General features: G+C 34.1%; 1 protein-coding gene across 1 annotated transcript in view; it reads left to right on the top strand.

The window, feature by feature from the left end:
- Window positions 1-19,649, top strand: part of LOC145685919 (uncharacterized) — a 203,004-nt gene that overhangs the window by 79,936 nt on the left and 103,419 nt on the right. The window contains exon 9 of the mRNA XM_081758687.1: window positions 8,015-8,197. Within this exon, the coding sequence (XP_081614813.1) occupies window positions 8,015-8,197 (183 nt within the window). The remainder of the gene's footprint in view (window positions 1-8,014; window positions 8,198-19,649) is intronic.

The raw sequence follows: 19,649 nt of genomic DNA, 5'->3' as shown, positions 1-19,649 counted from the left end.
GTGTTGCCACATCTATTAGTCCATCTTTGGATAGCAGTCCCAACATCCAGACGGACCAGATGGATAGCCCATTGAGGGTGGATCCTGTTGTATTAGAAGCAAATCCTGAATTACAAGGGTACGTTAACGACATATTTAGTAAATATCCTTCTGTTTTTTCATCACATGTTGGTAAAATTAAAGATTTTGAATATATAGTCCAGTTAAATAACTACACTCCTATTCGTAAGAAGGCTTACCCGTTATCACGGAGTTCTCAAAGAGGGATGGATAAAATTCTTGATGAGATGTTAAAGGCTGATTTAATACAACCAAGTAATAGTGATTATACTTTCCCTTGTTTTTTAGTAAATAATAACGACGGAACAAAGAGATTAATAGTTAATTATTCTGATTTGAATCGTCATCTTTATTTAAATACTCAGTTCACACCAAGGATAGAAGACATATTGTCTGAATTATCTGATGGTAAAATCTTTAGCCATCTTGATATACGGAAAGCATATTTAACCATACCTTTAACAAAGGAAAGCCGACATCTAACAGCATTTCTTACGCATAGGGGTTTATATGAATATAAAGTCTTGCCTTTTGGTTTGGCAGCAGGGAGTCATGTATTATCTAAAATATTAACTGACTTATTGTATCCTTTGAAAGATGAAGGGGTTCAATGGTATATGGACGACCTAATTTGCAAAAGTTCAAATATAGAAAGCCATAAGCAATTATTGGAAAAAGTTTTAAGGTTATTGGAAGATAAAGGTTTAACTTTATCAACAAAGAAATGTACCTTTTTTTCAAATAAGATATCATATTTAGGCTTTATTATTGAAAATGGTAAAATGTACATGGACCCTTCAAGGTTAGAAGTAATTAGGAAGTTACCTGCTCCAAAGACAAAAAAAGTATTAATTTCTTTATCATGTTGTTTACAATACTATGCAAAGTTCGTCCCGCAGTTCCATGAGGTTATGGAACCCATTGAACGTTTAAGGGCGGCTTCTGCTGAATTTGTTTGGGGACTGGAACAACAAAAAGCATTGGAAGATATTAAGGAATTATTTGCCAATCATGTAATGTTAAAATTACCCGATTTAAATAAGAAGTTTATTGTCAATACGGATAGCAGTCTCAAAAGTTTAGGGGGAGTCCTACAACAATATGATGATAATAATAACTTGGTACCTGTAGCATTCTATAGTAGACGTTTAAAGAAACATGACTTTAATAAGCCGATTTACTTGCTGGAAATGTTAGCAGCTATAGAAACTATGGAACGTTTTAGTACTTACTTGCATAAACCTTTTGAATTAAGAATGGATCATTCTGGACTTGTATATGCCTTGAGGAATATGAAAAGGGTTAAACGTTATGGATCATTGTTATACAGACTATTTGCTTTTACGTTTGAGGTAAAATCTATATCCTCTAATATGAATATAACAGCTGATTTTATTTCAAGGTTATATGATCAGAATAATTTTGAGGAAATGGAAACCGAACTTTCTCACTCTGAACAGGTAAATAATTATTGTCTAATTAACCTTTGGAATATGCCTTTTGCGAATATATCAATTAAAGAACATCAATTAAAGGACCCTGAATTAGGTAATAGTATAAGGGAATTAAGAGCAAAAAGGGAAGTAGAAGGATATAAATTAATCCAAGGCATATTATGTAAGAAAACAAGAGCTATAAGAAATCCATACAAAGTATGTTTGCCCAAGGAATTAGTTCCTAGTATAATAGAATTCTTTCATTCAAATATTTTGCCAGGTTCTCATGCTAGTATAAATAAAACTATAGCTAAGATCTGTGCTCGTTTTACATGGAATGGGATATTGAAGGAAATAAAAGATTACGTGTCCACTTGTTCAGAATGTCAACTAAATAAGAGCCATAATAGGAAACCAACTGGAAAGCTAATATCTAAGTATGAGAATGTAGTTAATGGACTTTGGGCAGTAGATTTACTAGGACCACTAATTGAAAGTAAGTCAGGACGTTACTGTTTGATAGTTGTCGATTCCTTTTCTAAAAGAGTATTTCTAGAACCAATTAAGGTATTGTCGTCACAAAGTGTGATTAATAAGTTATATAAATTAATGTGTAGAAATGGATTTATTTTTAGCATATGTCATGATAATCATTCAATATTTACATCGGCTAAATTCAAAGATTTTCTTTTTGCAAATGGTATTAAGGATAATAGTATATCCCCTTATCACCCGGCTTCAAATCCTAGTGAAAAATACGTATCCACTATAAAAAATTCATTAAGAATATATTTTGGAAAGAAACAAAGCTCATGGGATAAAGGATTGTGGGAAATTGAATTTTCTGTCAATAATGCCATCCATGAGGATACGAAATGCAGTCCTATGGATTTAGTATTTAATTATAATATTTGTAATCCACTGGATATTAAGTGGAAAATAAGTATGTTGGACTTGAATCCTAGGGATCCCGAGTTATGGAATCGAGCTTTAGATAACATGGAAAGAGCATGGCAACGTAAAAAGAAAATATACAATCAACGTCGGCTAGATAATGATTATAATGTGGGTGACAAGGTATTAATTAAATCACAGGTATTATCATCAATGAAAGATAAAAGAACAAAATCTTTGTGTGCGAAATGGTGTGGACCATTCGAGATCGAATGTTTTCTGGGTAGGAATACCATAAGAGTTGTTAATGTAGACAATCCCAGAGATATCCGTAAGAGTCATATTAGTTTGACGAAAAAGTATAGAGAAAGGAGAGGAAATGCATCATACATATTAAATGTATTAAGCATGTTTGTGTACTTGAATCCCAACTGAAGTAAAAAAAAAGGTAGAAAAAATTAATCTAGTCAGAATTATATAAAAAAAATCTTAATAACCATCTAGTCAGAAACATTATTTAAGTAGAGATAATATATTAAATTGTTTTTAAAATATTTTAATGTGTTTCTAATATATGTTTTTGTTAGTGTTCCAGATCTGGATGTCTTGTATCTATGTCCCAAAAATCTTTGTAAAAATTGTATTAGTCCAAATTCCGGTATGGAAAATTTTATGGAATGTATGTAACGAAGCTCAACCAGATGTAACGAAGCTGAAGATTGATTGGAATAATGATGGTGCTATGTTTGATGAGTATAATGAATATTGTTATTATTACTGGAATTAAATTTCAAATTAGAGAGTATGATTACCTCCTGAAGATATATATATATATATATATATAGAAACATATTAAGAATGAATTTTTGTAAAACTTTATGAATAGATAGAGACTATTAGTAATAACTAATACTTATTAACTAACTAGAGTAGTTGGGATTAATAGAATGTTAGATGGTGTGATTGAATTTATGGGGGAATTTTTTTTCTTTAGTTCAGTTATTTTTTTCGTTTGGTATGTAGTGAATAGAGTGAGAGTGATGGTTAGTTAGAATCAGTAGTTGATTAATTAGCTGGTGGAAGTTAATAGTAATAGATACCTAGAAAGATTAACATAATCTATCTATTCATAATTAAGTTTAGAATAAGAATACTTTAAAATTATGGTTTAAAATATAAATAAAAAGTTGTGCCAACTTTTTATAGCCGGGAGGGCGATATTTGTTACGTGTGATGAGATCACATTATATATATATATAAAAAAAAAGTTCTAATGTCAATGATATCCTAGAAGGTTATGCTTTCAGTACCTACACTTCAGGGTACTAGAGCGCCTCTAGCGGAAATCTATGAAAACACATACGTTTGAATGAGCTGTAGGAAGTTTGAACAGCCATTCGAAACGATATGTCGAACTGAGCAAGGTTTATCTCTGCTTAATGTGAATCTTTAACGGTTTCATGGAAGTGGTTTAGCCGAAAATTATCGTGATTTAAATTTCAAGAATTATGTGAAAATTGTTAATAGTTATCAAAATATCAACCTATTATATTTGTGAAAGTTCTATTTTCTACACGGAAATATCAATAATTGGTGTGATAATATGATAATCGTGTTAACAGAGGTTATACGAAACCGTACTCTTGGAGGTATATGATGGTTGACTTTAGCATATTTAATTGGGTGAGTGTTAAATCTTTATTATTTAATAATTCTCAATATATATATTGTTAATTTTTTTCCTGCAGATCATATATTGAATTTATAATTGGATTTATAAAAATTGCGAGGTATTTTATTTATCATATTTATTGGATTCATACTTGAAAGTTGTATTCTTGTTCAAGAGAAAGCATAGTACCATTCAATTCAGATATATTTTTTGAATTTTTCAATTTTGCTTAATAATTGTTGTTATTTCATTCAATATTTTTCTGTATTGCATATATAATTTTTCATGAACTTTGTTATAAAATTTATCAAGCTAGAAAATCAGTTACTTTTACTTATCCATATAACCTTAGTATTTCACAATTTTTTTAAATTTATGAAGATAATAGCAGTTTAATGGTAATATTTAAGTTAGTTCTAGTCTGAAATTCACTCTAAATATAGAATACCTCCTGATAATCCTGCATGAATTTTTTTAAATGCTTACCTACAAAATTTAGCCATTATATATAGAAATTACGAATCCCGCATTCTAATAATTGTCCTGGTTATTATAACCAGCGGCCCAGGACGGAGCACATAGTGGCACGTTACAAGGTGTAAAGAAGTATTCCTGAAAGTTTCATTTTTTTCCAGAAGTGCACAATTTTTATGTTAATGTTTCTACTAAACTGGGATGAAAGACTCCGAAACAATTACTTCTCTAGGAACCTCTAAGTATTCGCTTTTGCTCGATGAAACTTAAAAGGCAGTTGTAGTGGAATAAAAGAAAAAACTTCTAAGACGCAGAAGGCGGTAATCTGTTCAGGTATCGATTACAATTAACTGTTTCCGTTATTAGCGGTGAAGAGGAACGGTATAAACTTACAGAAAGGAGAAGCGCAGGACGTACGAAAGTATATAGGTCCAGCCCCTAACCTTGACGCCGACATTCTGCGCTGGAACTCGAACGGCATGGACCTGTAAAGTAGATGTCTTACCGCTGTGGAAACTAGTTGAATACTTCTCCGGCTTAGAATTCTGTAGCAGATATGCTTTAAATTAGGACCCCGGTAGTTGGTGACATGCCTCGGTTAGAAGAGAGTTGACTTTTCACATCAGCGATAACTTACAGTTGTTTGAACTTGTATCCCTCTTACCCATAACAACTGGTGGAGTTATGCTGTGCACGAAAGGTGAACTTTCCACCCTTTCTCCTTTACATACCCACACCTCCACAAGTACATACAAACACAGTTAAATCATAACGACATATATGTAAATGCATGTGTGTGAGTGTATGTGTAAGTGTGTGTGTGCTATATTTGGTAAAATGAGAACACGATTATTCCACATGATGAGAACATGAGGTGTAGCCATATGTGACCATTTCCGTCCCTGAATCAAAGATACAGTATATGTAATTCATGAACCATCCGAAAGTTTTAGAAAGTATTAAGTTGCTGTATTAGTCCGCAAGTGTATTCAGATGTGAAATTCTAATATTATAAACTAACTAAGTTGTACTTAGATATTGGTAGATGCATTCTTACGACTTTGAAGAAATATATGTCTCCAACCTAAAGACTTCAGTTTTGAACCTCATAAATATGTTCTTGTCTCATTGTAAACTGTTAACAAATAAATATTGAGAAATAATTGAAAAAGATCATAATTCAATATCAAATAAGATATAACAAAATTATAAATGATAGCTACTTTTGAGCCCACATATTTCACTAATATAAACATACATTATAAAGAATGAAAAGTAGAGAGCAAGCCCCCCTTATTCTTACTTACGAATAACTTAAAATAACATTAAAACTTATTAATAACTAATCGTACCTGAATTAAACTCAATTCTTGCACAACCATATTTAATGGAAATCGAATGACACTTCAGCACTAAAGTTAAGTTAATAAATAACATGTCACTTATAATATCATACTGTTATAGCTCTTTCCATTTCAGGGAATAATCATATAATTATGCTATTTAGTGTCCCCTGGTAAAAAAGGTTCAATATTCTGTGTTTTCTTCCCAAAAAATAACTTTCATTTATTTATTAATTCCGGTACTAATTAGCTAACACTCTAACAAAATTAACACTATCCCCTATACAATAACATTAATCAACATTATTCAAAATAATCTGAATTGCACAGAAACCTCTTCGATGTAAACGAAAAACTCAATTAACAAGCTATATTTTGTAATAACCAAACTAGGCACAAATTTCAACACTAGACCAAAATTTCAACACTTTCTTCTTTGACTCTTCTGGGGAGGAGACCCTATTCTCTACCAACATCTATTCTGATTCTTCAGTCATCCTGAATATACATTTTATTTCTTCCATGTTTTTGGGTAATTTCACATATTGTAACCCAAAAAAGTGAGTGGTAAAAGGGAAAACCTTCGGTTTATTAGGTATAATCTATGTAAGATACGAGCAATTGGATTCTTAGGATTCATCATATGGGTCCATAATACATTTACTGTAGTCCTAGACGTTGAGCTCGAGATTAATGTACTGCGGCCACCATATTCATTGCTATTCCAAAAGGAATCAAGGTCTAATGAAATGTATAATTAGCCCTAAATCTGTATGTTCTGCCTCACTCCAAACTCTGTCATAAATCACTAATTATACATGTAGCATCAAAATTTTGTATTCTAGTATGCATGTTGAAATTATGTTTAGTATAGAATTTGCATTAGGTTCAGTACTGGCTGGAAAATCAAAACTAGCTGCATTCCTTGAAATATCGTGGAATCGAACTCAGGCTAGGTCCAAATTACTCTTATAGCATGTGTGTGCTTAATGGAACCTATATTAAGAGAAATTGGGCACACGATGTCCGTACGTTTGGTTGTATCGTCCTTTTTTGAACCTTTCTTCGTTTTGTCCTGGTTTATTTACGCTCGCCAAGAGAGCTTAAGGTTAAACATATATTGCCTGAAATTAAAGTCAATTTTTTTTCAGAATATTATATCGTTCTTATTTTTTCATTCTCTTCCTCGTCAAAAATGAGAAATTAATTTCAGTTTGAAAATAAGTAAAACAGAGAAAATATTTTCCTCAGGATATTTTTAAGGGGCTTTTATTTTCTCGTTAAAATCCATATAACCGCTTAAATACCATCCCCTGGAGAATCAGCAAAGACTCTTTTAACAATGATAAAAAGATCTTTCCATATAATTTGTTTAACATGGCTTAAAGAAATTAATCGCATTCCATAGGTAAATGCTTTATTAAAAGAAATCACAGAATAATGTTCATATTTATTAAATTGCTGTTTCATTATGATCAGTGAATCTGTGTATGTCCTTTTCTCATAACATGGCCGTCAAGTCATTTAGTTTTGGGATTGTCTTATTTTTGGAATATTTTAAGAAACGATTTAGGTTATTCATTTCGTTATTCACAAATACAAAAGCTATTAAAAGATCTAAAACAGGCACAAATATTTGCTCATTGATGATTCTACTTGGATTAGTTTACTTCTAGAGTTTAGGCATGTTCAGACGTCTTTTTCGAAAACGCTTATTATACTTTTGTTAACGATTCATAAATAATATTTCAGTAATAAATGGTGTCATGTTTGAAGTTAAGATATGGAAGTATGAAAGTTAATTGTGATTACCATCTTAGTCTTTTACACTATACAAGACAACAAGAGAACAAAGACATATTTAGGTTGTTTTTTTAATATAAGAAGTACTATTCAATAATCCGTATGTGGGATCATGATTTGGCTAGTTTTGAGATTATTATAACATCCATATTAGAATCCAACATTACAATCTTCTTACAGACGTCGACAAGGACATCCAATATTCAACGCTGATATCAATTTTATGACTACATTTTAGTTTTAAAGATGTGTTTCATACTTATTTTAATACAATATATTTAGAGAATCTATTTTATATTCACAGCAATTATTATTTTTCCTTTATGTTACAGATTTGTTTGGATTTGTTTATGGAGTATGTCGTTTGTGGCTGGCATCCTCACGTCAATTTCTCTATGGGACACGTATTATTACAACCCAATCACCTACGAGGTGGATACTTTAACGAATTTAGCAAATCGTAGTGTATCAACTGTTTCATACTGTATCTGGGGACGTCAGTATATGTCCACAGTGTAAGTAATAGAGTTTATATAAAATTTTAAACTTTTATACAAGCTCTATTTTATCAACAGTTAGATCTTGTTTGCATACATTAAGCTAGGTAAATTAAATAATCTGGTAAATTAAATAATAATAATAATAATAATAATAATAATAATAATAATAATAATAATAATAATAATAATAATAATAATAATAATAATAAAGGATCTGAATTTAAAATAATCCCAAATACACAATTTTCATATTTTAACCGGTATCTATTCAACGGATATTTAAACTGTATATGTTTGTCATGCTAAGCTACACTCAAAATCATATTTTTAATGTAAACTAATTCAAGCTGAATACAATAACATAGCAACATAGCAAGACAGTGACATAACATGACAGATTGGAACCTTTGAAAACAGAAGATTTAGCATTACCTGCCGAACCTTATGGGAACAAAGTACCGAAGAATAGATAATAGCATAGCAAGTGAATGTACTTGGAATTGAATACGATTCAGTTTAGATATTTAAGAAGTTTTGCATTCAAGTGAATCATATTTCATCAATAGTTAATCGCTTCTCTTTTATCCCCTTTGTTCCAAGAGTACCGACCATTTAAAACCATCTTTCAATTGTTTGTATGCTGCATCATTTGAAATCATATTTTTCAATTTATTTTTCAGAATTTGAATTTGTTTATTGTTTCACAAGAAAACACTATGTCCACGTTTGTGCATATTGGTTCAGTAACAGGCAATTGCATGTCTAAATAGTTGTGAACAATTATGATACATTTCATTCCGTTTCTTGCTATACTACACCTTTCTTCTGACATATTGTTACATTGTTGTGACACAATAAAACAACTCAAAATAGCATGAACGGAATAGTATTCCATTTTATTTAATAATGTTTTCTTTACATTTTTCTTCTTTTCTTGAGAAAATAACATGACATCAAGTTGTTTGTTGTGTTTCTGAATATCCATTTTTCTTATTTTTGTGGGGCAAATAGAAACAATTTTTATTTCTACTTTACGCAAAGAAGCATATAGTCAATGTTTTCGTTCTTTTGATTCTTACGAGAGCTAATCACAAAGGATGTTCTAAATTTGCTTCAGGGTTCAGATAGTGATCCAGTTTTTATGGATGATGACTCCAATGACTCTAGCAGTGAAGATAGCAATGGCAGTGAAGATAGTGTGCAAGAGACAAAAATAGTAAACCGTAAATTGTACTCATTATCTAGTCTAAAGAATTGAACTATCTGCACAAAGTTATTTGGCCAATCACAAGTTTGTTTATTTAGAAGATGTCGCACTATAGATAATTGAAGTGGCCACATTTTAAAATGGACCTCCGTCGTTTTTTTGGATCGTACAACATTTTTTCGTGGTTAAACAAAAATTGTACAAAATTGTAAGGTAGAATCGAACTACAACTAAATGGACCCGCCTCTGATTGAAAAAATAACCTGGTGTATGTAATTCAGTTCTTTAGAACAGATAGCGAGTACAACAATTTATTGCTTGCCATTTTCGTCTGTTGCAACACCGCCATCGCTATATTCACTGCTAGAGTTAATTGAGTTATTATCCATACAATCTGGATACTTATCTGGATCGTCGATATCTGAACCCTAACGCAAATCTAAAACATCTTCTGTGGTTAGCTTTCCTAAGAATGCAAAGAACGAAACCATTGACTATATGCTTGCAATATTTGTTACATCAATGAGTAGGACAAATATTAGAAATTATTACAGTTACAAATTCTCCTATACTTTCTAATAATGAAAATGAAATAATCCTATCATTAAAATAGATATTTTATTTCTTTCAATGCACTTATATCATGTTTCGTTTCTAACATGTACAATTTTGTAGTAAAACAAACCTAAAAATATATACGAAAGAATATAGAGTAATCAATTATCTAATATAAAACCAGTGTACACAATTGTTGACATTAAAATATGTTCTCATTATTCTTTGTTCTCCACAGATAAAGCAAACCTAATAATCGCCGACAAGTCTCTTAAATTTTAATTGTTTATCACAAAAATACCTTGATATAGCAATAATACATTTGGGCGAAAATGATACTTGATTTTCCAACTTACAAAAAAGTCTGTGTTCCACCAACACCTGCCATCTAAAAGCAATTGAAAGACAGTTGCCACTTGCAACTTAGCTTACCAAAAAAAATCTGTGTGGTGTTCAGATATCCACGCGTATGTACGCCAGGAATTAATCGAGTATATTTAACGAAACGATCAGGAAAAATATATCAATTTGTGTGCAAAAATGTACACAATGGGACCGAAGGAGTTATGCTATATTTTACCTTATTCGAAAACAAACAAAATCAAAGTTGGTTGCCACCCGTATATATAATGAGAGTATTATTAAATTTGTTAGCCACCTCTTTAAGTCGATGTTTTTCAGATGTTTCTTTAGGTACGTTAATGCATGCAATATCGAAACAATCGAAACACACACACACACACATACACACACACATATATATATATATATATATATATATATATATATATATATATATATATATATATATATATATATATATAGGGTAAGCGCAGAAATAGTCCCAGGTTTCAAATTAGTGTAAATTTAATATGCGAAGGAATATTTTGCTCAAATTTTGTACAGTGATACATAAACTCAAAAAGTTTTGTAGCATTAATTGAAATCACAAACACTCGATATGCGCGCCACTTGTAACGCGGGAAATATCGAGGCGGTAATCTAGCTCCAACCACACGTTGTGAAGCATATCCGGTGTGATGGAGTTGACAGCATCACTGATGCGTTCTTGAAAATCGTTCAGAATTGCGGGTAGTGGAGGTGCATACACTTTGTTCTTCACAAATCCCCACAGAAAGAAGTCACAAACAGTGAGGTCAGGTGATCTTGGAGGCCACTTGCAAAGAACTTCATCATTGACTCCAGAGCGCCCTATCCATCGGTTTGGGAGGTTCTCGTTTAGAAACCTGTGTACAACACGATTCCAGTGTGGCGGCGCTTCATCTTGTTGTAGAACGAAGTCGTCTATCTCTGCATTACTAAATTGCGGAATCAATCAGTTACGTAACAATGCTAAGTAACTTTCACCTGTAATTGTTTGTTCCTGAAAGAAGAACGGACCGTGCACTCGACGCTCTGATACTGCACAAAAACATCGATTTTCGGTGAGTCACGTTCCACATTTACAGTTGCATGAGGATTCTGGGTTCTCCATATCCTTACATTGGGTCTATTCACCTTTCCACTTAAGTGAAACGTCGTCTCATCGCTGAAAATGATCTTCATCAGAAAGATTTCCTCGTCCTTCATGAAATTTTTCATAGTCTCACAGAACTCACGGCTCTTTACCTTGTTTTGTGGGTATAACTTCTGAACCAACTGCAGTCGCTACGGGTAACACCGCAAACGCTTGCGTAAGATCTTGTTTACTGTTGTTTGTGGCATCTGCAACTCTCTTCTGGCTTTACGTATAGACTTCTGTGGGCTGTGTACGAAGGCTGCTCTTACGCGCTCCACAGTTTCCTCGGAGACTGGACGTCGCCCTGAATGTCCTTTTTTTTATCACAAATGCACCCCGTTTTAATAAATGTTCTATGCCACTTCACAATGAATATGTGTGTGGGTGGATCAGCATTAAATTTCGTTTGAAATCACGCTGCACTCTCACAAAACTGCTTGCTTTTGCAAATTGAAAAACGCACAAGCTTCGTTGCTGTGGGGTGAATGCCATTTTCGATGTTACTTCCCTCTAGCTGCCCTGGTCAGAACTAGGATTCTAAAAAGATAGATGGGAAAATACTTTGAGTTTACTGAGCTCTGTACAAAATTTAATGTAAATTCCTTTAAGTTGTTAACATAACTATGGGCCCTGCTCAAAAATCCGGAGATCAGACCCTGTGAAGTGATTACTTATATCAAAAAAATGAGAGAGATATTAATAAAGATGAATCAAGATGTCTTTTCTCAAAATTGTAAAGTGCTAGAAAAGAAAGAAAATAAATCTTAAAGCTTCAAAGCTATAAAAAGTCAAAGTGTCTCTTTGTCAGAAAAAATAATTAATACTCGTACTTGGGAAGATAACTTTTGAATCACACGCAAAGATTGCAGATAAGACCCGAAGTTACCAGCAAATTTCCATCTGAAATTGACCATTGCTGCATATATTACGAGATCTCTTACACAAGGTACAGTCAGCGACAGTAATAACTGGAGGTTGGATACATAAGAAATGATAGTTTCACTCGATGTCTGATAGTTGGACAACCAACATGACAGCAAATACATGCCCGAAAACATAACATGCCAGGATATTCCTCCATTTGGAGGAAAAAATATTACTATCTGAGAGCATCACTTAGAGAAACAACCACGAGATAAATCTGCAGAAATTCCATTCACATTAAATTCAAAGAGAGAGGAATTAATGCAAAGAAAACGAAAAGAATAATACGTTTCATGCAGAAACCGAAAAAGTACGGAAAGCTAAACAAAATGAGAAAAGAAGGAAAGGAAAGAGCAAAAGAGATGGGAATAAATTATATATTAACACTTAAGGATAAACAGTGCTCGTCTTTTCCCCTGCCCCCGTCTTCGTTTTCTCCCTTCATAGGATAAATCTCTTTCAGTATCAATCGCGAACATCATTTATAGTGTTGAATTCCTTGAAAAAATTTTAACTCAGTCTAGGCCGAGACTCGAACCCCAGACCCTTAGCATGACAGTCTCACGCGGTATCCACTTACCTACACAGACTCTATCTATAAATCAGCTATTACCCGCGCTGTTATCAAACGTGTTAAATCAGCCATTGTCGGTGAGCCACCCCGTTCCATTTGAAGTTTAAATTTTATTTACCTCACTTAGCCATCTATGGGTAGCAGTGCCCTTGCTTTCATAAAAAGCATTTGTTCTGTAAATTAAAATCAAGAATGAATTAATCTGTACTCTTGGGAACATACTGGTGCACCAACATATCTATCTATCTATCTATCCTTCTATCTATCTATCTATCTATCTATCTATCTATCTTTCTATCTATATATATGTATATATAAATGTGTGTGTGTGTCGAATTGATTGAGGATTAAAAGAGCGACTTCGTAAATTTACGGAACGCGTGTTAAAACAACAGTAAGGACATCTCGTAACGTTGTTACGTAACACACGCAGTGTAAATAAAGTTTCAAAACCAGAAGTCGGAAGATATGCCGTGGGTAAGTCGGTAAGACGTCTGCTTGCTGAGTGGAGTAATCCGGGTTCAAATCTGGGCTGTTACGTTTTTTTTCTGTTCCCTTGAAAATATATTTCTATATTTTTGCGTTTGAAATTGCTTTCTTTCATTTTTTGTAGATTATCTTAAATTAGTGAAGGCCAAGTAAGGTCAGATTACATATATGTCTGCTTTATCTGTGTGTACAGTCCAGATATGGAGTGGGTCAATTAGGTCAAGATTTGTGAGTAGGTCAGTGGATCGTGGGTCAACAGGACGTGACTCACTGTGACACACCACCCACCGTGACCTCTCTGACTCACGCTGACCCTACGTTTTAAATTTTAAGGTCTCCTTCTTTATTCGGCCTCCCTCCTTATTATTAAATTCAATGTATAGATAATTATTGGGTTGAGTTGATTTTGAGTTTAGCGCCCTTTTCAGCAGCGAGGCTATATGAGACGGGACCAACTCATTAACATGTAATCCGAAACACATGAGCTCCCGTTGGAATCAAAGCAGGGTCTCCCACGCCACAGGTATATAATTGTGTCTTATATAACAGTTAGTATTCTTGCTATAAAGTAAAAGTTAAAGAAAACTTGTAGCTTCACGAAAGGCATGTGTTGGTCCTTCAAGGTCAACACAAGAACAAAAAAACTAATACTAGGTGTGCCTTTACAAGTTACTACTATGATAACAAAAGAATGCTGCCTACGTTTAACATATTATGCCTCCGGGGGTTAGTAAAACTGTGTGGAAATCGCTGCACACAACAGGTCTTAGGAACACTCACAAATACGTAAAATTGAAAGAACAGAAAATAGTGCATTTTTGAAATGAGCATACAATTCACACTTCACGCAAAGTTCCAATATGGGAAATCAGTCAATATCTTCAGTTGGAATTACTGAAAAAGACAGAAACTGGTTATTTGAAACTCCAAGTGTAAAGCTGTGCTCGAAGCGATTCTATTAGCTATATCACAACGCATTTTCGTGAGTTGCCTCTGTGGTCAAGCGTGCTTAATAGCGCTGTTAAAGTTCTAGGACCGGAGGGCGGCGGTTCGAGCCTGAGTACTGTATTTTTTTTCAAAATAGGGATGGCTTTTTAAAAGTATATATAAAGTTGTATTTTGAAGTGATGGTAAAACAAATTCAGATGAACTTTCACATTTCCAAGCTCACTCGTATTTATTCGACATGTCCCAAATTTCACAGAAATACATCCCTACGTTAAGCGGGTTTACATATCCAGACTCCTAACAAGGAAGGGTTACGCAGTGGCTCCGCTGAGATCCGACGAGACAAATGTGTTTTCATTTGATATGTTATAACTAGATGGATCCCAAAGTTATACGTGCCACCGAGCGGAATATCGTGAGTTACAACATATTTTGTAATGTAAGAACTACAAACCTGGCGGAATATTTTAACCGAATCATTTGTTCGGAAACGGTTGGGTAAATGGAAAACTCGGATAATATGTATCCCGTCATTTTCAAAAACACACTTTTTCGGATAAAAATGTTTGCCCAGGATCCTCGCAGGGTCCCACATGGGGTGCAACTCAACATTTTCAAATGACAAGAGGGATTAAGTAGCACATCGTTTGAAAGCTGTTGCAAAATGAAAGAAGATGCAGCAAGTCTCGACTCTCTACAACCCTGTGGAAAATGGCGGAGGGTCAAAATGTAAACAAAAACTTAATTGAAAAGTCAATGGTCACCCCTATAAATCGGAAACGGTGAGAAATGTGAAAATAGGAAAGGAAGTGTGACATCATTTTCAAAGTACAACAATTTAAGGTAAAACGTTTTGTCCCAGGGTCCACACATGGTCACAAGTGGGATCCAACTAAAAAGTTTCAAATGGCAAGAGGGGTTTAGTAGCTCATCGTTTGCAAGATCTTGTTAAATAAAAGTAGATGGAGCAAGTGTCTACCCTCTACGACAACTCTGTCCAAAATTGTGGCGGGTCAAAAAGTAATCAAAAGCTTATTTGATAAACTATGGCCACCTCGAATCCAAGATGGCCGGTTAAAACTTATGTCGTTCATAACAGTACAAATTTAAAACTATATTTTTCTCTATTATATATTTAGAAACAATAGGAAGATTAAAGAACAATTGAACTTCGATTCACCTCAACTATAATTTCATTCGGTAACAACACATACATGTTTTGTTTGGTTCCCTCGCCATCATTTACTTTAATATAACGAATATGCGATGAACATACAACTCTGACTTCCTCTAATTTTGTCGTACGTAGTTCATGCATAAAAAACTTGCTGCACCAGTACGTGGGTGGCTCTATTGTAATTCGTAACTGCGTATTCGTGGCGGTTATATTTGTATGTCATTCGTTGGTTTGATCGCAATACTCCAAGCAATACCAAATATACAAAAAGAAAAAAAAACATTTGCAAGATTGGCGAGTAGTACCAAACCACGTGTAAGTCATTTCAGTACTTCGAGCTGCGCCAAACTTTGTTGGTTTAATTACAGTATTCCAAGAAGTAACATATTTATATACAAACTCATTTTTCACGCTGGCAGCCATATTGTATTACCTCCAACACCAGTGGTTTGAGCTGGGCATGCGTTTGATACATATTACGGCATTTTGAACTCAAGACGTTTTGTTTTTGAACATTTCGCATCTTTTCGTCATTCACTGATCAACATTCATGCCAAATTTGGTTTTCCTAGCTTCAGCAGTTTGGTATGCCTATCCTTTCGATATAGGTTTTAAGCTGTCTCTTGGATTCAAGGTGGCCATAGATTCTCAATTAATCTTTTGCTTCTATTTTGACCCGCCGCAATTTTGGACAGAGTTGTCGTAGAAACTCGAGACGTGCTCCATTTTCTTTCACTTAACAAGAGCTTTCAAACGATGTCCTACCTCTCTTGCCATTTGAAACTTTTTAGTTGGACTCCACCTGGGACCATGTGGGGACCCTGGAACAAGACATTTTACGTTGTGCTTTGAAAATAATGCCACGCTTTCTTTCCTGTTTCCACATTTGTCTTACCGTTTCCGATTTATAGGGGTAGTCATGGACTTTCCAATTAAGTTTTTGTTTACACTTTGACCTGTCGCTCTTTTGCACACGGTTGTTGTAGAGAGTCGAGACTTGCTGCATTTTCTTTCATTTTACAACAGATTTCAAATGATGTGCCACTTAACCCCCCTTGCTATTTGAAAAATTTGAGTTGTACCCCATCTGGGACCCCGCGGGGACCCTGAGGCATTTTTGTCTTACCACAAAAAATTTCTCGTTGAAAATAGTGGGATAAGTGTTGGCAGAGTTTTTCACTTACTCAACCATTTCCGAACAAATGATGGTTCAAAGTATTCTGCATGGTAATTTTTTGTAGTTCTTACATTACAAAATATGTTGTAACTCACGATATTCCGCCCGGTGGCACGTATAACTTTGGGATACATCTAGTTATAACATATAAAATGAAAACACAATGGTCTCGTTCCGATCTCAGCGGAGCCACTGCGTGACCCTTCCTTGTAAGTATGAAAACATTTACGCTTACTCCAACCTCAATCATTTCATGAATTCAACCTGATTTACGTATGTTATTAGGACGTAAAATTGAATGTGATTTATTCTACAAACACTTCTATACATTGCAAGATCTGTGACGTCTAAATATTCACTGAGAACTCATAGTCGTATCGCAATAAACAAAAGCGAGTAAGGAACAGTAAACTGCTTCACAAAAGTTAAAAGAAAGCCTGCAAAAGCATGCAAAATTGTCGAGTGCTTTAGGTCGATACTCTATCAACCATATGTTTGTGTGTTAAAACCCGATAATTAGTTTTTCTAAGTGTCTTCCTATTTTCATTTGGAGGCGGAAAACATTTCTTTGAGTAACTCATTGGAAACTTCTTTTGTTTCAAATTCGGCTAAGACGGAACAATATATCAATTGCAAATCTGAAATCCATAGCTGAAAACAAAATATAAAATATGTTTTCCCATTATTATCCTCCGATTTGTATCAAGACCCGGGTTCGATTCCCGGAGGGAGTTCATGTGGTTCGGATTCCACGTTAATCAGTAGGTCCACGTCTCATATAGCCTCGCTGCTGAACAGGATAAAAATAAAACTCAAAATCAATCAATCAATCTCCAAGAGAGAGAAATAAAAAAACGATGTTATGGTAAATTCTAGTTCAAAGTTTGAAGCACTTGCTTTTGCACGTGATTTTTTGTTTCCTTTTTCAAGGAACAGAAAAGTTCTGGCCTCTAAGAAATCATACCATATAATATTGCAAATTTGCAAGTGGATGTATTTACATTGCAATTTGTGGTAAGAAACATATTGTGATTAGAAAACAATATTGTAATAAGTAAGTTTAATTTCTTCATCCATCGCAAGTCTTAGGGTCCCCTTATACCTCGCCACCTCCCGAATAGCGGTATCGAAAATTTCGAATGATATATTCATGTCCATATATTCGCGATATCGAATGTTGATATATGATAATAGATATATCAACGATAGCGATCTATCGACATATCACAGGCCCAGGTCCGAGAAGTGATGCTTGAAATATACTGGAATCAACAATCAAATTCTAAATAATTTCTCCATTTCCGTATTCAATGTTGAGGGGGAAGAGTGTGAACCCGAATAGAAATTTTAAGAAAAACAAATGTTAAGATAATAGTAGGTTTTCCGTCTCCCCTTGAAAATAAAAATTAACAGAAAACTATTACTGCAATTTACCTTTTACTTCTGTTTCTGATCGTTATCACAAATCAGCGACAGTACACATACTTTGCATAGTATACTAATACACTGTATAACTTTTCACAACCAAGCAAGCCGGAAGATGAATTTGCTGTGATATTAAAGTGGAATGTTCTACAAAATAGTCATATTTCATTGGCCATATTTCTATCAGTACTTTGGTACGGACTAAGAGCTACAAGACTAACAGAACTAGAAATTAGAGATTTCATTCCTTTTTTCTCTCAGACTAAAAGACTTCTGCATTTTCCTAAGATTTTCATTTTCTTAATATAAGTCTCCTATCCTGGGCTAATTCTAGCTACCGCGGTTTCGAGTTAATCGGTAAACAAAAGAGCAAAATTTGTCGACTGTCAACTCTCGACAGTTTGTGAGAAGATATTTCACAGTTCATGTTGTAATTTCTTCGTTACAAAAACACTTCTAGTTGACTCTATTCATTGTGAATTACTGAACTTATAAACATTGACAATTATTGAAAAATGAATAATTATTTTTAAACATAAAAAGGCGTTACAGTTCAGTAGAATGCAGTAGTAGAATGCAGAAGAGAAAGAAAGTATTGTTTATTTGTTGAGATGCGCAAACTGAATGTGAATAATAAGTGTTTCCCATTCTCTTGTCCAAAGGTGGATCTACGATGGAATTCCGGGGGCTCGGTGGTTGGTAATACTCCTATTTAGAGGTAATTTAAAGAGCTCCAAACTCTGGAATGGGTTTTATTTATATATAAAATAACAAATATTCCCTTTCTGGGAGGTAATCGCCATGATCGCCCACTGGATCCGCCCACGCTCTTGTGTAGCAGACTTTGAAGATATTTAGCACGTGTATGCTCCTGCGATGGTGATTAAGGATTATAACATCTGGATAATTTTTATACTGATATCGGATAGAAACTTATCCGGATTTGCAATATCCGGTTGACGGACAACAAAACGGATGATGGATAACGGATAATATCAGAATAATGGATGACGGATAATATCCGGATAGCGAATGACGGATAATTTTAGAGATAACGGATACTATCCGCATGATGGATAACGGATGACGGATAATATCCGGATAATGGATTTATACGGATAATTTATAAAATTAAGACAACGGATAATATCTGAATAATAGAACATTCGGATAACTGATTACATCCGGATGACGAATAAAGGATAATATCCGGATAAAGTATGTGGTTTGAAAAAGATAATATAGGAGAGGGACTTTTCAAATGCTTTCTCCTCATGGAGTTATTAAAAGACTATCATCAGGCAGTGGCCTTTACCATTGGAAGATATTGCTTCTTAAAACGTTACCTATTAACTTCCAATTTTCTTGTCCTTGTTGGGCGCGGAGGCTAATGGTAGACCGCTTACTTTGGCGCGTGGGGTCCTTATTGTTTCGATCCCAGGCCAAATAAGTTTGCGGTGGACAAGATCGTA

Source organism: Thermobia domestica, chromosome 5 (assembly GCF_964235325.1).
Source record: "Thermobia domestica chromosome 5, izTheDome1.hap1.1, whole genome shotgun sequence".
NCBI lineage: Eukaryota > Metazoa > Arthropoda > Insecta > Zygentoma > Lepismatidae > Thermobia > Thermobia domestica.
The sequence above is the reverse complement of the archived record's forward strand: the minus strand, read 5'-3'. Positions and strand labels throughout refer to the sequence as shown.